General features: G+C 48.9%; 1 protein-coding gene across 8 annotated transcripts in view; it reads right to left on the bottom strand.

Moving 5' to 3' along the window:
* The window catches only part of LOC141259288 (guanine nucleotide exchange factor DBS-like), a 354,703-nt gene that overhangs the window by 268,726 nt on the left and 65,814 nt on the right, over positions 1–20,163 (bottom strand). For all 8 annotated transcript variants that reach the window (XM_073674992.1, XM_073674991.1, XM_073674998.1 and 5 more), the window contains 2 exons: positions 16,876–16,990; positions 1,171–1,290 (listed from right to left, as the gene is read on the bottom strand). In XM_073674992.1, the coding sequence (XP_073531093.1) occupies positions 1,171–1,290; positions 16,876–16,990 (235 nt within the window). The remainder of the gene's footprint in view (positions 1–1,170; positions 1,291–16,875; positions 16,991–20,163) is intronic.

Raw genomic sequence — 20,163 nt, forward strand, 5'->3', positions numbered from 1 at the left:
TGCAGATGCCTGGACATTCTGGCCGTAGAAGAGACAATACTGCATGACATATAATTTATTTACACTATTTTCATCTTGATGCATTAAGTTCTGTCAGATCTTGATGTAACTCACACAATTTACCACTTTCCGTAGAAGTCGGACTTCTTACAGAATTGCGAAAAGGAGGTTACATATATCTGAGGGGACGTTCCAATTTAGATAACCAATAAAGCTGTTTTCATGCATAAATATATATTTACACATTCCCTATAAAACCAGAACATGTGAATGCAGCCTTAGTCCAAATGTGTACAATAAACAAAGATAACATGCTTGGCTCTTTTCTGCATGATACAAAGGATAGATCAGATGAGCAGGTTATCAAATTTCAGATGGCTCGAGTGAGATGTGAGCATTAGATTCTGGTAAACCACACAGTCCGTCACCAACAGCTGATAAATATATTTCCTCACTAGTACATCAATTATTTAGAACCGTAGAAATAAATGCTCACAGAAATATCTCTTTCCCAGTCTCGGACTGGCCCACAGGGGAACAGGTGGATCCCCTGGTGGGTCCCTGTGCACAACTGGGCCCTCCACTCTCCTATATGAGCAGTAGTTGTCACAACATACTTGATTAAATATGTATAGAACAAACCTGCATCTCATTGTTCATTTACCAACCTACCCAGTTCATTATTATATAGAAGAAAGGTAAATTTGTGAATACAGATCAGGTAATATTTGCCTGTAGCTGAACAGTGGGCCACCAGAAGCATTGTTACTGGTGGGCCCCTGATTCCAGTCCAACACTGCTCTTTCCCATTATATCATTTTTTTAATCAAGTTCATCATATGGTGTAACTAAATTGAGGACATGGTAATTTCTGTAAGATTTTCTGTTAAGGTAAGTACAAAACAGAAGTCTTATGTAGGAGACTTCTAGAACATAAACTATAATAAGGTTGGATAAAAAGTTGAATGGGCTTTACACAACCACAGCTTATGAATTGTGACCAGTGCTGTCATCTATCTCACTGGATACCTTTTTTGGTTGACATTTTCATTTCCTTTTTCATACTCCCTATTGGCCATGTACTTGATTAGTCAGTATTATTTCTTACATTTCCTATCCAATATTGCTTTGCTTTTCTTTCCCTAGTGGATGGATGATTGTAATGTTTACCTGTCCTTTCTCCTCTTGGAGTTTTAACTCTTTGAGAAGTTGCTCCACTCTTGACACGCTGTCTCCTATGTCTGTAAATGAAGCTTGAGCATCCATCAGGGCATCCAGTGTCAACTTTAGCTGTGGGAAAAAGGCAGATAATGTGCTTTATTTTCCTTCCTTTGGTATTAGGTTCCATTTTTCTAAACATTGACACACCATTATTGTGCTCAAAATATATCTGTCAACATTAAAGTAAATATCATTGATTTCCTTTGACTTTATCCTTGACATTTCACTACATACTGTATGAATTAAGTCTCAAGTATGCGAGAGTAGTCAACGGGCTCTTACAGAACTACTTGGGTCCTTACTGCACCTTGACATTTCTTCATTTCATACAGAATTATACAGAGTATGTATTCAGTTGGATTGTGTAGGTCGGATAGCATGTCGCTGATCCTACGGTATGCCATACCATGGAGCATGCTTCCACGGGACAATATCTCCCACACAGAGCACCATACAGAACATACTGTGGCATACAAATTCCCTGTAAGATAGAGCTGCAGGAGCCAAGAGCACACAAAGTGTCAGTGTGGGCAGGTGCAGTAACAGCCTGGATTTCATATTCATATTAAATATTTCTTTACCTGTTGAAAAACAGAAAGGCGCTGGTACATATATCACTAAAAGCTAAAAACTGAATTTCTTCCTCATTTCTGAAAAGGTACAAATTGCAAGTTTTACAATGCCACACTCTTGAGAAAATGTACAAAAATATATATTTTTTTATGATGACATCAGTATCTGCATATGCGGCAAAGTTATAGGGGTTGTCTCCCCACAGTCATTCCCCGTAATTAACCTCATTATTTAAAATATGAATGATCTTAGGTTTATGTATTTAAGAAATGCACAGATGACAAGTTCTCTAACAATAAATATTCAATTGGACATTCACTGTTTGAATTGGTTCTCCTTGGTTACGTCCATCAACTATACTGTTGTAAGGTGGACGGGCATGCTCAGATCTCAGTGCACTGTTATAGAGTGTGTGCTACCGCTGCTACCTTCATGCTTTTCTTAGACTGCATCTAGACAGCCTGATAGTGGGTCTTAAATGACCGGCTACATGTAATATGAACATTTGGACAGGCCAGATGCACAGAACTATTGTTAACACAATCATTCTTTGTGCTTAAAGTATCATTTTTTTCTCGTTTATACTTGTCGTATTTACAGGGAGTGATGTGCTGCTGAGAATTATGAGTTGTAAGCCTGCTTAGAACTCATTTCACCTGACGAATAAACATTTTGCTCGTTCTTTGAGTGATTACTGACTTGTTTACACAGGCTGAGGATTGGGAACGAGCATTCCTAGGAACACTCGCTCCTGATCACCGACCAGTGTAAATGGGCCCTAAAACTGGAGAGCAGGAGGATTAGAGCAGAATAGCATCTGTCTACGGTCCTTTTCTTATATATTTGCATGAGTATTAAAGAGTACCAGTATACGTCTGTAGGATCAACCCTCCTAAGCTGTCTACATTAGCATTTAGGTCATGGGAAGCTGAATAAAATGATACCTTGATATCTGCAATCCGATGTCTTTTTCCAGAGAAATCCACTTTTTTCTTATATATAAATGAGCTGTTAAGATCTATGGGTTCGGACACTGATCTGCATGAGAATCTGTCTATAGAGCTTATTGTAAATGAAAGAGGACATTACCAGTGTGAGACATGTAACTAACACAGAATAGTAGAACTGAACTTTGTATGTTAGCAGCTGCAGCTCTCACAGCTCTGCTGTATTGTGTAACGGGTCTGGGAGGCGGAACCTCTGAGCTACTATACAAGAGGTGGTCCTTGTAAGGGAGCGGGTGGCGACCAGGGAAGACGGGCAGGAAGTCACAGCAGGTGACCGGGACAGTCTCTGAGTGAACGGGCTGGAGGTCACGGCAAGTGACCGGGGCAGTCTCTGGATGAACGGGCAGATGGTCACGGCAAGTGACCGGGGCAGTCTCTGAATGAACGGGCAGATGGTCACGGCAAGTGACCGGGGCAGTCTCTGGATGAACGGGCAGATGGTCACGGCAAGTGACCGCGGAGCCTCCAGGAAGACCAACAGACAGGCGGCAGATGAGCGCTCCCAGGTGAGCGGGCAGAAGTCTCTGGACAGGCGGGTGGTCACAGCACGTGACGGCAGAGCCTCCAGGTAGGCTAGCAGACAGGCAGCAGATGAGCGCTCCCAGGTGAGCGGGCAGGAGTCACTGGACAGGCAGGTGGTCACAGCACGTGACGGCGGAGCCTCCAGGTAGGCTAGCAGGCAGGTAGCAGATGTGTGCTCCCAGGTGAGCAGGCAAGCTGGTCCATAGACAGACTGACAGGAGTTGGAAGGCAGACCGTCGGACCTCAGGCAAGCAGGCAGGTGGCTGAAGTGCGCTCCCAGGTGAGCGGACAGGCTGGTCCTTAGACAGACTGACAGGAGTAGTAAGGCAGACCGTCGGACCTCAGACTAGCAGGCAGGTAGCAGATAATCAGGCAGGAATAAGACAGCAAGCTGGCAGGAATCTGGCAGGTATCTGGCAGGTAACTGGCAGGTAACTGGCAACGGGAGTAGTGAACAGTGCAACAACATTGCTCGGGCACCTCCATTTTGGAGGAGGTGCCTTATATATGGTGAAGTCCTCCGGCCATTGGCCGGGGACTCCTTAGGACGGCGCGCGCGGCCCCTTTAAGAGGGAGGGAGAGCGCGCGCGCCCTAAGCACAGTGGCCGGGAAGGAGCGCGCGCTGCCAGCAGAGCGGGAGGAGGACGCCGGGCACGGAGCAGAGAGGTGAGGGGAACAGCGTCCCTGCCTAGCAGAGGGCAGGGACGCCGGCGCTACAGTACCCCCCCCCTTTAGGCCCCCCCTTTTTTAGGCCAGACAGAAATTTAGCTAGGATAAGAGGGGCATGGATGTTCTCCCGGGGCTCCCACGTTCTCTCCTCAGGACCAAGCCCCTTCCAATCTACTAGAAAAAAGGTCTTTCCTCTTACCCTTTTGGTGGCAAGAATGTTCTCTACCTCAAACTCGTCCTCAGCAGAAACCGGAGCAGGAGGCGTACCTGTAGACTTGGAAAAAGAGTTAAGAACCACAGGTTTGAGGAGAGATACATGGAAGGAGTTAGGGATCCGTAAGTTGGCCGGGAGTTTCAATTCATAGGCCACCGGGTTGATCTGACTGATGACCTCCAGAGGACCGATGAACCGAGGCCCTAACTTGTAAGAAGGTATCTTGAGTCGGACATATTTAGATGAGAGCCAGACTTTATCTCCAGGACGAAATTGTGGAGGATCCAGGCGTTTTTTGTCAGCGTGTCTTTTCATCCGTTCGGACGACTTAAGGAGTGCGGATCGGGTACTCTCCCAAATGGAGGAAAATTTGCTAACGAGAGATTCCGCAGCCGGGTTGTCCACAGAGGTGGAGACAGGAAAAGGAATCCGAGGATGCTGACCGAAAACTACAAAAAACGGGGATTTGGAGGAGGATTCGCTCTCGTGATTGTTATAAGAGAACTCGGCCCATGGTAGGAGATCCACCCAGTCTGAATGATGGGCATTAACGAAGTGCCGGAGGTAACTGGTCAGGTTCTGATTGATCCGCTCCACTTGACCATTGGACTGTGGGTGGTAAGCGGAAGAGAAGTCCAGGGTGACGTCTAGCAGTTTACAAGTGGCTCTCCAGAAACGTGAGGTGAACTGTACCCCACGATCCGACACGATGTGGAGGGGCAGGCCATGAAGACGGAAGATGTGGCGAATAAAGTCTTTAGCCAGCTCGGGTGCAGACGGGAGGGCTGGCAGGGGAATAAAGTGAGCCATCTTGGAAAAGCGATCAGCGACCACCCAAATGACCGTACAACTGGCGGAGACGGGGAGATCAGTTATGAAGTCCATAGCAATATGCTGCCAGGGGGCAGCAGGCACAGGAAGCGGAAGGAGGCGACCGGCTGGCAGGTGTCTCGGGACTTTGTTGCGGGCGCAGGACACACAGGCAGAAACAAAGTCTATTACGTCCTTGTGCAGGGTAGGCCACCAGTAGTGCCGGGCAATAAGCTGGAGGGTCTTTTTCTGACCGGCGTGGCCAGCTAGTTTAGACGAATGGCCCCAGTGTAGGATCTTCTTCCGATCAGGTACTGAAACAAACGTCTTACCGGGAGGGAGACGATTTAGACTCACGGGAGCCACCTGCATTACTCTGGCGGGATCGATGATATGTTTAGGTTCTTCCTCGAGATCGGACACCAGAAAGGATCGGGACAAGGCGTCTGCTTTGACGTTTTTGTCAGCCGGGCGAAAATGAAGAACAAAATCAAAGCGAGCAAAAAACAAGGACCACCGGGCTTGGCGCGGGTTAAGTCTCTGGGCATGCTGGAGGTAAGCCAAGTTCTTGTGGTCAGTGTAAATTATTACCGGGTGAAGAGCCCCCTCGAGTAGGTAATGCCACTCCTCCAACGCCAGCTTGATGGCCAATAACTCTCGGTCTCCTATGGAATAGTTGCGCTCAGAAGAGGAGAAGAGTTTGGAGAAGAAGCCACAAGTTACCATTCTCCCGGAAGATGATTTTTGAGTAAGTACCGCTCCGGCTCCAGAGGAGGAGGCGTCAACTTCCAGGAAGAACTGCTTGTTGCCGTCCGGGCGATGCAGCACCGGGGCGGAAGAGAAGGCCTGTTTTAGGGAAAGAAAGGCCTCCTCTGCTTCGGGCGGCCACTCTTTGGGATTAGTACCCTTACGGGTGAGCGCGGAAATTGGGGCAGTCCGGGAAGAGAAGTGTGGTATGAAGAGGCGGTAGTAGTTAGCGAAGCCCAGGAATCGCTGAATGGCCTTCAACCCCTCCGGTCGAGGCCATTTCTCGATGGCAGACAGTTTCTCTGGATCCATTCGTAGGCCGGTCTGAGAAATAATGTAGCCCAAAAACGGAAGCGAGGTCTGCTCAAAGAGGCACTTCTCGTATTTAGCGAAGAGGTGATTCTGCCTGAGCCTGAGCAGGACCTGACGAACATCCCTCCGGTGAGTCTGGAGATCCGGAGAGAAGTCCAAGATGTCGTCCAGGTACACCACTACGCAGGAGTAGAAAAGGTCCCGGAAGATGTCATTGACCAACTCTTGAAAGACGGCAGGAGCGTTACAGAGACCAAAGGGCATTACCAGATATTCATAGTGGCCGTCCCGGGTGTTGAATGCCGTCTTCCATTCATCCCCCTGACGGATACGAACCAGGTTGTACGCCCCACGGAGGTCCAGTTTGGTGAAGATTCTAGCCCCCCTCAGACGATCAAATAACTCTGGAATGAGCGGAAGGGGGTACTTATTCTTCACCGTGATCTGGTTAAGGCCTCTATAGTCTATACAGGGACGGAGAGAGCCGTCCTTCTTTTTGACGAAAAAGAAGCCTGCTCCCGCCGGGGAGGTAGATTTCCGGATGAATCCCCTGGCCAGATTCTCAATATATTCGGACATCGACCGGGTCTCAGCAGCGGATAATGGATAAATACGCCCACGGGGAGGAGTAGTACCAGGTAACAGGTCGATAGGGCAGTCGTATGGTCTATGAGGGGGTAGTGTCTCTGCTTCCTTTTTATTAAAGACATCAGCATAAGACCAATAAGGAATCGGAAGTCCAGGTAGATTAGCTGGGGTAGGAGAAGGACGGACGGGATGGACGGGAACCAGACAGGTCTTATGGCAGTCCTGTCCCCAGCGAAGGACTTCTCCGGTCTGCCAGTCAAGCACGGGTGCATGTCTCTGGAGCCAAGGTAGGCCTAGCAAGAGGGCGTGGGAGAGTCCAGGCAGAACATGAAAGGAGATACTCTCAGAATGCAGCATTCCCACCTGCAGAGTAATGGATTCGGTGATGAGTTGGATGGGGCGTGGTAAGAGACCCCCATCCACGGCAGCAACAGACAAGGGTACAGCCAGAGGTTTGGTGGGGATGCGGTATTTCTCTACCAGGGACTGTGAAATAAGATTCCCGGCTGCTCCAGAGTCAAGTTGGGCTAGTTCGAAATAACGGTTCTCCCCGCAGACGATTGAGACTGACAACAGCAGAGATGGAGAGGATTTATTCTTGTCTAGGTCGACCTCTCTGAGCGAACCTAGACACAGGCGTTTCCCGACCTCTCTGGGCAGGTACGGATCCGGTGCTCCTTACTGCCACAGTAGAAGCAGCTCCCCTCGGCACGGCGTAAGTCCTGACGGGTTTTGACCATCTTGGTCTGGTCGACCTGCATAGGCTCAGGAGAGTGTACCTGGGTAGAGACGGAGGGAGTGACGGGTTTCTGAAAAGTAGGAGCTAGACGTGGTAACCTCCTCTCACGGATGACCTCTTTGGCACGCTCCTGGAACCGTAGGTCAATCCGGGTGGCAAGAGTTATTAGGTCATCGAGAGTGGTAGGGATGTCCCGACCGGCAAGTTCATCTTTAATACGGCCGGACAGACCCTCCCAGAAGACGGATACCAGAGCGTCGTTATCCCAGGCCAGCTCCGAGGCAAGGGTACGGAACCGTATGGCATATTGGCCCACGGTGAGACTTCCCTGACGGAGGCGTAGCAGTGATGATGCGGATGAGGTCTTCCGTCCGGGTTCGTCGAAGACTTTCCGGAAAGCCGAGAGAAAAGCAGGCAAGTTGGACACCAGGGGGTCTCCTCTCTCCCATAGAGGATTTAGCCAGGCCAGGGCCTCCCCGGTGAGATGGGACATGATGAATGCAATTTTGGCTCGGTCGGAGTTAAACTGGTGGGACAATAGTTCAAAGTGCAGGGTGCACTGATTTATGAAGCCCCGAGCCTGGGCGGAGTCGCCTCCGAAGCGAGGAGGTGCAGAAAGCCGGGGTCCGGGGTAGGATACCATGGTATTAGTGGGCAGCGGAGCTGCCGGATTGCGAGACATGGCACTGGCGGAGGTTGCTGGTGGAGCAGTCAGAGTGTCCAGGCGAGTATTGACATTCCGCAGGTGACCCAGGATGGACTCCTGTTGGGACCTTTGACGGGACAGTTCATGACACAGGTCCGAGAGCGAGGGAGCTTGGGTGCCACCGGGTTCCATGGCCCGAGCAAACTGTAACGGGTCTGGGAGGCGGAACCTCTGAGCTACTATACAAGGGGGCGGTCCTTGTAAGGGAGCGGGTGGCGACCAGGGAAGACGGGCAGGAAGTCACAGCAGGTGACTGGGACAGTCTCTGAGTGAACGGGCTGGAGGTCACGGCAAGTGACCGGGGCAGTCTCTGGATGAACGGGCAGATGGTCACGGCAAGTGACCGGGGCAGTCTCTGAATGAACGGGCAGATGGTCACGGCAAGTGACCGGGGCAGTCTCTGAATGAACGGGCAGATGGTCACGGCAAGTGACCGGGGCAGTCTCTGGATGAACGGGCAGATGGTCACGGCAAGTGACCGCGGAGCCTCCAGGAAGACCAACAGACAGGCGGCAGATGAGCGCTCCCAGGTGAGCGGGCAGAAGTCTCTGGACAGGCGGGTGGTCACAGCACGTGACGGCAGAGCCTCCAGGTAGGCTAGCAGACAGGCAGCAGATGAGCGCTCCCAGGTGAGCGGGCAGGAGTCACTGGACAGGCAGGTGGTCACAGCACGTGACGGCGGAGCCTCCAGGTAGGCTAGCAGGCAGGTAGCAGATGTGTGCTCCCAGGTGAGCAGGCAAGTTGGTCCATAGACAGACTGACAGGAGTTGGAAGGCAGACCGTCGGACCTCAGGCAAGCAGGCAGGTGGCTGAAGTGCGCTCCCAGGTGAGCGGACAGGCTGGTCCTTAGACAGACTGACAGGAGTAGTAAGGCAGACCGTCGGACCTCAGACTAGCAGGCAGGTAGCAGATAATCAGGCAGGAATAAGACAGCAAGCTGGCAGGAATCTGGCAGGTATCTGGCAGGTAACTGGCAGGTAACTGGCAACGGGACCTGAGGGCTGAAGCAGAGTAGTGAACAGTGCAACAACATTGCTCGGGCACCTCCATTTTGGAGGAGGTGCCTTATATATGGTGAAGTCCTCCGGCCATTGGCCGGGGACTCCTTAGGACGGCGCGCGCGGCCCCTTTAAGAGGGAGGGAGAGCGCGCGCGCCCTAAGCACAGTGGCCGGGAAGGAGCGCGCGCTGCCAGCAGAGCGGGAGGAGGACGCCGGGCACGGAGCAGAGAGGTGAGGGGAACAGCGTCCCTGCCTAGCAGAGGGCAGGGACGCCGGCGCTACATATTGCAATAATATTGCAGCCCTGTCTGCCTGTGAGCTGGAAGCTGAGAGGACCCGGGCAGATGTGTGAGGTATAATCACACACAGCTCTGCAGTGAGATCAGGCGAGCAGAGAACGGCCATTACACATCACACTGGGAACACCGCCTTTCATTTAAGATAATCTCTGGAGGAAAATTCTCATGTAGATCAGTGTCCGGCCCATAGCCTGGAACAGCTCATTTACATATAAGAAAAACATAGATTTCTCTGGAATAAGACATCAGATCGCAGATATCAAGGCATCATTTTATTCAGCTTCTTATTATATGCCCATATAGACAGATTAGGAGGTTTGATCCTACTGACATATTCCCTTTAAAGGGAATCTGTCAGCAGGTTTGTGCTACCTCATCTGAAAACAGCCTGATGTAGGCAAAGAGACACAATCAGAGCTTTTAGATTTAACATGAAGCAAAGCTGAGAAAGCTTCCCGCTCCAACACCAGGCTCTCCATGTACAAAGTCCATAGACAGTGAGCTGCTTGGTTGCCGGACTAGTTAATCTCCTAGTGATAAATCCTTCACAGTTAGTAAACAACAGCAAGCACTTTAACAAGTGACACATCTCTGAATTCTGTGTTGCAGCCTCTAGCTCTTGCAGTCTTCAGATTACATAGCAAACACCTGCTGACAGATACCCTTTAAGAAACAAATTGTGAACTTTTTAACTGTATGATTCATGCCTACTGTAGCAAAGGGTTAAATCCTAACTCTACAGGCTCTGATTATTTTCACCTGGCTGGCTCTGCATATAGTCAAGCTAGGTGTTCACCTCAGTCAGTCACCTGGGGGGATGCTGACCAGAGTGGATTTGCGTTGGAGCCAAAGAGAGAGACAAGCTGGAATCTCTCTCTGAGAAGAGTCGGTACAGGCTATGTGCACAAACTACAAGTATAAGTGGTTGATATGGACGATAGCTGTTTTGTTTGCCTGGATTGGGACTAGTTTAGCCGTGTATGATTAGCCAGGGTCTGTGTTGTTTAGCTAGTGCCTGGACTAGACTAGGGATTTATGTTTATGACTTTGTTTTGGTGCTATGCAACATGTGAAAAATAAACGTCACATTGTTTTGATACAAGAATCTAATGACTGTGTAAACGCTATCTACTGCCTACCCCTCAGCGTGAATCCCTACACTACATACAGACTCAACTTGTTAGATTACAATATCCATTACACAATGACAATATGGAGTGTGGAGCAAGGCCAGGATGATGAGGGTTAAATATTAGCACTGCAGGCCTTGATTAAGAGTCTACCTGCAGTGTTTTGCTAAGAACCAGGAAATGGGTTCAGCATGTGTTGCTGGCTGGGGACTCAGTCAATCTGCTGGATGTAGCAGAGGCGATTGTGAAAGCTCATAAGTGATCAGCCAAGATGTGAGCTGTAGCTGGGAGAGAGAAAACTGAGAGTCTATCTCTGAATGGAGTGACTAGGGGGTCAGCTGAGGAATTGAGCAGTCTTTGGTCCTAGAGAGAAAAGGACAATTTAATGGTGGACAGTTTAGCAAAGTGTGGGAGCTGAGGAGATCTCATACTGACCTATGTGTGGGTGGACGTATACCTGCTAGAGTATTGGATGTGTTTACCTTTGTGCCGGAGCACGGCAGTTTTGTGTCATAGTCCCTCTGGGGTTTATGGAGCTAATACACCTTGCCTTGTTGGACTAAAAATCAGGGCTGTGGAGTCGGAGTCTGTGTCCATTTTGGTGGAGTTGGTATAAAATGGACTGACTCCTAAAATATATAATGAATTGGGTACAGTAGTATAATGTAGGGTATGCTGTAAATGTTTTCATAAGAATTTGGGAAAGTTATGTAATGTCCTATAAATGTCTGTTCTGTTCCTGATATAAGGATCTTTTAGTTGAGATGAATCTGTGCTGCACTTTATGTACACGCTCAGTAGTGAGGGAGTGCAGTGGAGTTGGAGTTGGAGGTCAGAGAAATTGAGGAGTCGGAGTTGGAGATTTGGCTTACTGACTGCACAGCCCTGCTAAAATTGTTGCCTGTGTGACTGCTGCCTAATGCCTACCACAAACACTACCTGAGAGAAACCCTACAATAGTTACATCTCGACGGAACGTCCCACAATTCAAATCATGGGATCCATGCTGGATAAGAAACTTGTGCATTGTGATATCATTTTGATTACCGGCCTTCCTGACCGCCTAGTTCACGGTGATATAACATCCTTTGGTCACAGGACACAGACAGTCACTTTTGACTATTCCTCACCCTTTTTCTCATCTGATTGTTGGAAAATATGTATCTTTATTACTCTGCACTCTTAATAAACCTAGCATAAATGATGTGTATGAGTGGTAAAAAAGTTCTGTTCATGATATATGTTTTAAAGACGTGTGCCAAAGTATTTTTATACTTCATTATACAACTGTGCTAAAGTAAATGGCAGAGCTGGTTCTGCTAAACAGATGTCATTTATAGCAGATTAACTCATCCCCAAAGAAGCAGATTGAAACCGCAGACAACACACCAGGATTAAGGACAAAATACAGTGTGTCCTGCTATGTTGCTACTAGTTTACTATAGAAGTGGTGATTCTATTAAATAAAAATATATTTCACATTCATTCTTTATAGACATGAATATCAGTATTATACTGTGAATTAGCATGTACGTCACTTTATTGCGACCTGTTCTAATGCTGTAATGCATATACAGTAAGAGATGCATGTGTAATAGGCTCTGGGCCCCTCCGCCTTGGGTGTCACTATCTGCACATAGGAAGGCGCTCTCTCAAACTGAACTCAACAGAAACAAAATAACAATAAGAAAAACATGAGATGACGTAGAATAGTGTAAGCGAATATCACCGCAGAAACTATGATCTCAGCTCACAAACATCACAAGATGAACTTACTGGTTATTCAGGAAGCTTCAATGTCCATCATCAGAACACTCTAGTATTGAATGGAAGCTAAATCACATCATAGGCTGTGGAGGGGTGAAGAGCAGCAGGTGAAAGTGGCGCCGATAAGGCTCAGTACACATTAGACCTCAGACGACTCTCCCATACACAGGAGGGCTCAATCGGTCGGGCACTCATGTGTTCTCTATGTGGAAGCCTCCTGCTGACATATCAGCCGGTGGCTTATTTCTGGGAGAGCAATGCGATCAGTGGTCTGAAATCTTACATGCCCAATCGACATCTTCCCCGATCATCAGTTATCCAGCGCCCCAATACACATTAGATTGTCGGGATGTATGATGCTGTCATTTCAGGTTGGTAAAATAAGAAAAAGGGTCAAGACAAAATACAGTCGTATGAATGAGTGTCTGTATGGAGTAGGTACATAACACAGAGTGCAATGGAAGTTCTCACTTTTCCAATAATCCGCACAATAATTTTTTTTCGCATCCACTGCATACTTCTCAATACAAAGCAGATTTCATTGGGAGCCACTTGGGGAGTCCTATTTCCCCACCGAAGTATTATTTCCAGTACGGAGCTCACTACAGTATAGTACTGCAGAATAATGCGCACAAGCACTTTAGGTGGCCATAATATCACAGCACGTTAGGGTCTGCAATACAGATGCCACACTCAGACTACACAAGGGGTTTGTATCCTCTCCCATGTTTTTGTGGGTTTCCTTCAAGTGTTCCAGTATTCTCCCATTTAGCAAAAACATACTGTAAGGGTATGCGCACACTTTAGTTTTTGATGAAGAAAAATCAGCTGCAAATACTCAGTGTTGGCTGGAAAATCGATACATAAAATCTGTGCATTTTTTATGAATATTCTACTTGTTTTTTTTTGACCATTTGAATGGGTGCAAATAATTTTTATGACAAAAGTATTCTCGGAGTGATACCTTTATTGGTTAACCAGAACAAAATATAGCCAACATTGCCTGGTTAGCCAATATAGGTATCAGTTCGAGAATACTTTTGTCATAAAAAGTATTTACATTGATTTTTTTAGCTAACACGGTACCACAATATAATTTTTTATTGTACATAAATTTGAATGGGTAAAAGACGTGGCAAAAACGCTGAAAGAACGGACTCGCGGCCGAGTTGAAAAAGCGCTTTCATGGTTCAAATCCACAAGTAAAAAATAAGCAGCATGACATTTCAGAAATCTCACTCACTTTGCTTGTACCATAAAGTGCACCGTTTTTTACCCTTGAAAAAAGTGTGGAAAAACGTAGCAAAAACAGGCTGTGTGAACAAGCCCTTTGGTTTACTGGCTTCCTATAAAATTGGGGCTGAGTATGTGTATGTTAGAGATAGGACAATTAGATTGTGTACCTCCTTGGGACAAGGAATGATGAGTGATGACAATTATTGGTACAGGTCTGAAAAAGATATTAGTACTATAAAAGCAACAGAAAAAATAAAGTCATAAATATACAACTGTGCTGCATTATAGATGCATACAGCTTTATGTGCCTAGCTGTCAGCTGTCAAATCTCATAAACGCAATCACTTTATAAGCAGCAACTATTTCAGTAAATGGAACAGAAATGCTGACTATGAGCTTACAAATACTGCTGGCCGGCTACCAGTACCTGTGTGAAGATTGCAACCATGTATGTGTCCATCAAGTTGTCTCCTTTGTCTGTATCCATTTCTATTTAATCACTTGAAAGTGGCATATTTGCTGCATGTATTCTAATTACAAAATGTAAAAAATTCCATCCTTCAGCCGACTTTGGACTGAAGTTTCAAATTCTTACGATGTCTGTACTCAAGTGTGTAATGTAAAAAAATATATTAAACATGAGCATTCGTTTTGAAAGAATCAAAAATGGCATTAGCTTGAATAAAAGTAAGGTAAATCTTATTTTCTTTTGTAGGAATGTACACCTTTTGTAGGACTTGGGTATAATAACAGGTGTGGAATACAACAACTTGTGGATTAAAGGGGGTTTCCCACGAACAAACGTTCATTTTCATCAATAGATCTTAGAATAATAATAGCTTCCACAATTGGATGTGTTTAAATAAAATGTTCCTGTGCTGAGATAATCTTATAAATGTTCCCCTGCTGTGTACTGTGTAATGGCTGTGTAATGGCTGTGTCTGACTGTACTGGAAGATGGTCTGATCATACCACAGCTGCTGGACATGGGAAGAAGTAAAACAGAGTATACAGACAGGACAGCACGGGGTCGCAAATGATTTTTTTGTGAGGTAAAAAATTTCACTGCCTGTTTTTAAACAACGTTTTACTTCAAAGAAAGAATCATTTGAGATTACATGCTTTAATAATATCTGTACACCACTGCCCAGGAGTTGTGGTATGATCAGACCATGTCCCTGTACGGTCGGAAGCAGCCATTATACAGTACACAGCAGGGGCACATTTATAAGATTATCTCAGCACAGGAACATTTTATTGAAACACATCCAATTGTGGAAATTATTATTCCAAGATCTATTGATTGAAATGAACTTTTGTTTTTGGGAAAACCTATTTAAGCTGCATTTGAACTAAAAGATAATGTTATGCTCGTGCCCAGACTGACTGTCGTGAGCTTGACTACTGATCCCACTGGACCATGAACCGAGGAGTGCCTGGAGGGGCGTAACTAAGTATCAACTCGGTCCGACCAAGGTCACACGGCGGCTCAGTCGACTCCGTGAACCAGGGAGGAACCGAGCAGAGGGACCAGGTGCTACTCCAGGTCAGACCCCGGTCACAGCTGTTGACCCACACCGGGGAATGCAGGAACAGGCAGGCACAGCTGGTATGCAGACAGGTAGGCACTGGCAGGCACGGCTGGCATGCAGACAGGTAGGCACTGGCAGGCACAGCTGGCATGCAGACAGGGAGGTACTGGCAGGTAGGAACGCAGGCAGGATAGGGACCAGTACAGACTGGGCCACAGGAACGGAGCCGCAGGTGCGGTGGACAACAGAGCAGAGCGAAACCGCTGATGCGGTGAATAAGCAGAGCAGAGCGAAACTGCCAATGCGGTGAACAAACAGAGCAGAGCGAAACCGCCGGTGCGGTGAACAAGCAGAGCGAAACCGCCGGTGCGGCAAACAAGCAGAGCAGAGCGAAACCGCAGGTGCGGTGAACAAGCAGAGCGAGCGGAACCGCAGGTGCGGTGAACAAGCAGAGACGAGCGGAACCGCAGGTGCGGTGAACAAGCAGAGCGGAACCGCAGGTGCGGTGAACAAGCAGAGCAGAGCGGAACTGCAGGCGTGGCGAACAAGCAGAGCAGAGCGGAACCGCAGGTGCGGTGAACAAGCAGAGCAGAGTGGAACCGCAGGTGCGGTGAACAAGCAGAGCAGAAGGTGCAGAGAGACAGGACAGGGCTCAGTTCACATGGAACAGACTGGAAAATACAGGAAGATGGTTAGAATACAGGAGGTAGATACAGAGGTAGGGAAATGGGACAAGCAGAACCAGATACACACAAGGTACTTACAATGAAGTAGCGAGTGGACACAAAACTCACAAACAGAAGTACAGAGACAACGAGTTGGAGTTAGGTGCAGGTTCAGACACTGAAGGAAAAGGGAAGGTTCGGACATAGAGACAAACAGGTAACGGGCTAGGACACTGTTCAGAGAGGAACTGAACCAGGAACAAGATACAGGAACGAGCCTGGGAACTCAGCCCCCAGGGTGGCGGAAATAGACTAGAAGTCACAGATACAGGCAACAGGCCTGGGAATACAGCCTCCAGGGTGGCGGAACAGACAAGATACCGGACAGGACCTGGCAACTCAGTTGCACAGAACACACTGAATGAAAGTGTTGCTCAGGCACCCCCTACTGGGTGGAGGGGGTTTAAGTATCCAGTGACTCACAGCAATAGGCTGGGGAGGCATTAGGAGTGCATACATAGTAACTATAAGAATCAGGCAGTAGCCGTGCCGCCGCCCTAAGCAATCAGACAAGAGACACAGCAGGTACTGGAGCAAAGTGTGCAGCCAGGATTAATAGGTAAAATAATGTCTTGCATGGTGGGAGGTGGTAAGCCATGCCAGCACGCCGCTAGGGATGTTACATATAATCATAAAGAGCGTTCTTGAAAACTCAGCTCGATGTTACATTTATTTGTGGTCAAACCAGTGGTACCAACATCTCTCCAAAGTGTCCAAGGAACTATTTTTCAACACAACAGTGCCAGGCAGAATGTTGGTTGTGCTACTGTGAGCAGGCTGCGTGGCCTTATTGAGCACATCTGGGACGTCATTGGTGCAAAGGAAGCTGCCAGCAGCAGATCTTGATAATTTGTGTGCATTCAGCGTGGGAGAACATTCCTAAGATAACCATTATTAACCTCATTGATAGCATCCAAAACGGGAATGTCTGCATGTGGCACTCAAACTTGATATTGAATAAGTCAATTTTGGATACAATTTATGCCAGAATCATAAATATGTCTAAAAGCAATACTGCAAGTCTAAGTTTTAAACAATCATAAATATGCCCCAATGAGTTTCAATTATACTTCAATTACCTCTCTGAAGTCATGCTCGAAGTGTCGCAACTGTAAGCATTGTTCTAATTTCAGATGATGGCGGCTCCAAAACTGGTTGAAAGCTTTATCTGTCTCATCCAACTGAGCCAGTAACCTGGTGAGAACAGGGCAGAAAAAGATCTAAGCAGATGCAGAGCAGCAACAGAAAATATGAAAAACTTTCTATAATTCCATATATATACTGTATCCCCCACACAAGAACATGCTCCATCAGCCATCCTGGTTAAGTTAGCATGTTTCTCCAGTGCACTCTTCATCACGAAGTGTCTAGTTAACACCAGTCTTGATGAATCGGGGCCTATAGTTTAGGAGAGCACCCCCCCTCTACCCGACCCTTCTTTGCAGTGACAGACTGCTGTATATATGTACATAAACAGCAGATTGTCAATTTATGCCCTGACTACACAAGTGCAGTATGGATTTGTAGCTTTAATATACTGTGCTTATGACGCGCCCCCTGGGACATATTCCTTTTTGAGGGGAATACCCGGCACCGGATCAGATGGGGGGTTGTAGTCTCCGAGCGGCTGTGACCCGGTCCCGTGCCCAGGGCGTCAAGCTATGTGTTATGTGGCAGTCCTTACTGATGTTATAAGAGTTCTTTTGTGTCGACTACGCCACCCGTTGTAATGCGGTCACTGTGGCCGCCGCTGCAGCAGGGTCCGCTGAGGCTGATGGTGGATGTGCAGCTTGGTGGGATAACCCCCAACGGGAGGGGTATAGCCTCAGAGGGGACAGGCGCAGAGGATGGGGGTTGTGGTGGTGCGGTGCAGCCGGCAATGAAGACAGACTCGGGTTGTGCAGTTAAGGGAGTTTACTTACTGCTGATGTTTCGGTCACTCCAGCTGTTAGTGACCACCCGAGCCGTGCTGCGTCCACCAGGTCCTGGATCCGGCCAACCCCCAAACAAGTCCGGAGCGTGGCCCTGAGCTCTCCCTCTGTCCTTTCTTCAGCCGTCCCCACCAGTGATCCACCTAGGTCCAGCTCCCTCGGGCCTTCTGTTGGGCAACCCTTGGCCTTAGGTTCCCTGACCCTCCATGTGGTATGCCTTCAGGGTGGATGTAGTGGGTGGCCGTGGCAGATGCTGCCCACAGCCTCCGGTCTCTGGCTAGGGATGTTTTTGCCCCCACCAGCTTGGGTTCCGGTACCCTCTTGCTGACTCCTCACCCGGTGCTCTAATTTGGGTTCTTGGGTCCCTTCAGTCTTTCCCCTCTGGGTCTTTCTCTTTCTTTCTCCTCTCTCTCTCTCCAGGGCTGCTGTTTCCTTCTCTCTCTCCAACTGACTTGTTCTCAGCGTCTGACCCTGATCTAAGCTGGTGCCCTCCTTATATATCCCTCTATGTGTGAGCTCAGGTGACCAGCACCCAATGAGCTCCTAACACTACCCAGACTGCTCCCCCTATCTGCCCCTACACTACATGGGATGTACCACCCCCCTCCCACTCCAGCCAGGAACAGGCTCGGTTGTACCTGCACATTTCTAAGTGGGAGTACCGTCGGCCTGCTCCTCTGGAATGGGATGTATGTAGTGCATGCAGTCTATCTGAGCTCAGTTCCACACTCCTTCCTTACCCGGGAGTGGAATATCACACCTCTGGGTTGAGGTGCAATACCCCTGTAGCAGCCGAATCCTCAGGGTGCTACATTCCCCCCTGGTAAATCACAGCACGTCCTCGGGCTGTAAGACATAAAACACCAAAAACATACAAAATTTTTATATCAACATATAAAACATGTAAAACATTATATATATATAAAACTTTTTCATATAAACATTCTCGTCGTCTCTGGTTTCAGGTTCCTCCTCCGGACACTGTGCAACGTGTGTCCGGGAAAAGTGCGACAGTCTCTCTAGAAAAATGGTTTCTCCTATAAAACCGGTAGGGGGCGCTTTAGGAAGCGCAACTATTTACAGGGGAATTTGGCCGTTCTCAGTCCCCGGCCAAGTAAAGGGAAAGGGATGGCTGCTCACAGTCCTCAGCCTGGTTTGGGTAGGGGACACACGGGTTAAACTGTTCACTGGTCCCAACGGGGACTAAACTTTAAAGCAGCCACGGTTACTTGGGTACCCCGACAGGTAACTATATACAGTCCTTTGTACTATCTCAGTCATAGTACCTTCTAGCCTTGAACCCGTCCGGGTCTTCTGGCTCCTCCTCCCTACACCGCAACTCCTCCTCTGTCAGGCGATGTACGTGGAGGGCGTATGGTCCTTTGGCACACTTGTGCCGGGTGAAAGTGACCTCGTCTCCGACGTAGAGGTCACGGCCTTTGTGACCTTCCGGCAGGTGGGACTCGACGTCCCTGCGGGTCACAAAGACGTCACCGCGGTTGTTACGGTCCCGAATAAAGCCCCACCCATGCTGCGGGTTGAACTTTATCACTGTCCCGATGGTGCGGGGACAATGCGCTGCACGGGGGTTCCTCCTAGTCCGGCTCTTCTGCTCCGCGCTCTGGATTTGGGCCTGTTGTTCTCTGACCCGCCTCTCCTCCCGTTCTCTCTTAAACTCTGCCAGCTGTTGACGGCAACACTCTGTACGTTCAGCTGCGGCTGCCCGAGTTTCTCCGGTGAACCCCATCAAATCTTCTCCCGTGGGGTCCCACACGAATTGGGCTTCTGCTAGAGGAGGCGAGACCCGAGCCACGGGCTTCGGAGCCGGAATTAGGGGCTCACACAAGGGCCCTAGTCTTTGCTGCCGCTCCAGCTCAGGGTACCCTTCGGGCCAGATGAAGGGCCGCCCGTCCGGCCATGTGAGCTGGCTGAAGAGGTCCTCCCCCAGGTGTGGCACCCTTGGTATTGCGGGCGCGGGCGCGGTGGTGGTGGCGCCCGGGTTGCCCAGGCCTTGCGGCCAGGCCTGGGGCACCTGGAAGGTGAAGGGCACCGTTAGGACGGCGGCGCCCTGGGCTACCTGGCCTTGCGGCCAGGCCGGAGGCTCCGCGGAGGTAGGGGGCGCTGTTGGTGATGCGGCGCCCGGGGGTACTAGGCCTTGCGACCAGGCTGGTGGTATTTCCTGCTTTGTCACGCTCCGGGTCGAGGCGCGTGACGTCACAGGGGTCGCTGCGGCGGCTTCCGGTCGGGGCCTAGTCCATAGCGGTGACGTGGCGGCGACGGGCACAGCAGGGGGACTTTCGGGCTCTGCGACGGGGAGCTGGGGCAGGTAAGCGGTGTCACGGCTTGGGGTATAGGCGTCCCCTTTACCTGCCTCCATGCGTTCGGCTCCCTTCTCGGCGCCGTCTCCGGCCTTGGGTCCTCCCGCGCCATCCTCAG

Source organism: Phyllobates terribilis, unplaced genomic scaffold (assembly GCF_046119375.1).
Source record: "Phyllobates terribilis strain yellow unplaced genomic scaffold, ASM4611937v1 Scaffold_3__8_contigs__length_932513732, whole genome shotgun sequence".
Classification (NCBI taxonomy): domain Eukaryota; kingdom Metazoa; phylum Chordata; class Amphibia; order Anura; family Dendrobatidae; genus Phyllobates; species Phyllobates terribilis.